Raw genomic sequence first — 2,238 nt, forward strand, 5'->3', positions numbered from 1 at the left:
TGGCTGGTTTGGTGGGTAGGAGGAGAGACAAGGACAGCGGAGCCAGGCTTCCATCCCTGGGATGGCATGGGGTCACGGAGGGGCACAGGGCAGGGGAGGCAGCGCTCCAGAGCCCTCCTTTTTTGGATGGCGCTGGGTTTGGAGGCAGAGTCAGGCCCCCGAGGAGGGGTAAAGGCTGGGGGCTGCTCTGGCCGCAGCTCCTGGGTCTCCTGCCCGCACACCGAGCCTGCCAGCACAGTCTTGTTCCAGCAGTGAACCCGGCCTTGACTTCTCCAGACCCCTGTTAGCTGGAGAATATAAAAAAGAGCCGTGCAGGTGAGCCCCCCGCTTCCTATCGCAGTGCTTCCAGCACGGCAGCGAGGGGATGTGCTGTGCCCCTCTGGTGCACAGAAAGCCCCAGCCCACGCGCCCGTCCGGCATCCACAGCAGGACTAGCGAGGTTCAGTGGGAAGGCAGGACCCTAAAGTGACTGTCCGTTGTCTGTCTGTCTTTCTCTCACCCATCCTTCGCTGCTTCATCTCTCCTTCCATCGGCCCCACGCAGCCTGGTAAAGATCTGCCGCCGAGCTCCGTCCTGTCTGCACTGCATGACGATCCCCTCTCCTGGCCCTGAGCGGGGTCTATTCTGGGGCTCTCCCCAGAGCCCTGTGGTGGTGAAGGGAGAGGAGCCTTTTCCCAAGGCGGTTTGGGGACAGGAGGGATGAGTGGCACTCGCCTTCCAGCTCTGTGCATTTGTTTTTCCCGAGCCCAAGAAGGAGCCATGGCCGGATAATGGCTCCATCCCGGTCCCAGCCGTGGCCAGAGGATGGCTCCGTCCCGGTCCCAGCCGTGGCCAGAGGATGGGTCCATCCCCAGTCCCGGCTGTGGCCGGACGATGGCTCCATCCCGATCCCAGCTGTGACTGGACGATGGCTCCATCCCCGGTCCCAGCCGTGGCCAGAGGATGGGTCCATCCCCAGTCCCGGCTGTGGCCGGACGATGGCTCCATCCCGATCCCAGCCATGGACGGACGATGGCTCCATCCCAGTCCCAGCCATGGCCGGAGGATGGCTCCATCCCCGGTCCCACCCGTGGCTGAAGGATGGCTCCATCCCGGTCCCAGCCGTGGACGGACGATGGCTCCATCCCCAGTCCCGGCCGTGGCCGGACGATGGCTCCATCCCGGTCCCAGCCATGGCTGGAGGATGGCTCCATCCCCCTCCCTGACCTCTCCTCCTCCTCCGCAGGTTAAGCAGCCTGTCTTCCCTGGGTGATTCGTCTTCAGAGCGGAGGTCCCCCGGGCACCACCGCCAGCCCTCCGACTCCTCCGAAACCACAGGTAGGTTTGCCTGCCCCCTCCTCTGCTCCTCTTGCGCTTGAGGACTGCATTTAGGGCCCTGTTTGCCCAGAGAGCTTCGTGGCACGTTGCCACCTGCCTCAGTCCTTGCAGCACCCTTGGGGACAGGGCTCCTGTGTCCTTTTGCAGCACCCAAAGTCACCCGGCCAAGGCTACGTGTGCCTGGGGAGGGCAGGACCCTTCCTCGGCTGCTGGCAAAGCCTAGCGGGGCCAGGGGTGATGCTCCAGCTCTTCCCACCATGCCCGTGCTCACCGGGGCACCCTGTTTTCAGGAGAAGGGGTCCAAGCAGGGACATCAAGCGAGGGGTTCGTAGGGTGAGGACGAATGAGCCGTGCCCTTGAGGTCTGGCAGCGGGGTGGCTGACTCCGGGGGCTCTGCACCGGGCTCTGGCTTGAGAGAACCAGCAGGAGCCGCAGCCCCCGAAACCCAGAGCAGTGGGGGGGTTCCCACAAGCCAAGCCTGCCCGCCCCAGGCTTGGGGTCTCACCGCTCCTCTCCCTCCCCAGGTCTGGTCCAGCGCTGCGTCATCATCCAGAAGGACCAGCATGGCTTCGGCTTCACCGTCAGCGGGGACCGCGTCGTCCTGGTGCAATCGGTGCGGCCAGGTGAGAGGGGCCGGCGCTGGCAGCGGGCAGGGCGAGGGCAAGGGGGGCAGGAGGTGCCTCGGGGCTCCCCTCACCCACTCAGACCCACATCCCTCGTGAGAAAACGTGGGAGAAAAGGGGTTTTCCTTCCTAAGCATCACTGGCTTGGGGTCTCGTACCGGCATCGGCCAGGATGGGGCAGGACACGATTGCTGGGGGGAAGGCAGGCAGTTTTGGGGGGAGCGTTTTTGGGGAAGCTCCCCAAAACTGCCGCGTTCTCCCCATTCCTTCTACAACCCGGGGAGCTGGTGATGGGTGG

General features: G+C 64.8%; 1 protein-coding gene across 1 annotated transcript in view; it reads left to right on the forward strand.

Moving 5' to 3' along the window:
- Nucleotides 1–1,225: 1,225 nt before the first annotated feature.
- The window catches only part of ARHGEF11 (Rho guanine nucleotide exchange factor 11), a gene marked incomplete at its 5' end in the record, with an annotated part of 17,943 nt that continues 16,930 nt past the window's right edge, over nt 1,226–2,238 (forward strand). The window contains 2 exons of the mRNA XM_035900143.1: nt 1,226–1,317; nt 1,842–1,940. Of these exons, the coding sequence (XP_035756036.1) occupies nt 1,226–1,317; nt 1,842–1,940 (191 nt within the window). The remainder of the gene's footprint in view (nt 1,318–1,841; nt 1,941–2,238) is intronic.

The sequence above is a fragment of the Egretta garzetta genome, unplaced genomic scaffold (genome assembly GCF_000687185.1).
Source record: "Egretta garzetta isolate BGI_Z169 unplaced genomic scaffold, ASM68718v1 scaffold1208, whole genome shotgun sequence".
NCBI classification, from domain to species: domain Eukaryota; kingdom Metazoa; phylum Chordata; class Aves; order Pelecaniformes; family Ardeidae; genus Egretta; species Egretta garzetta.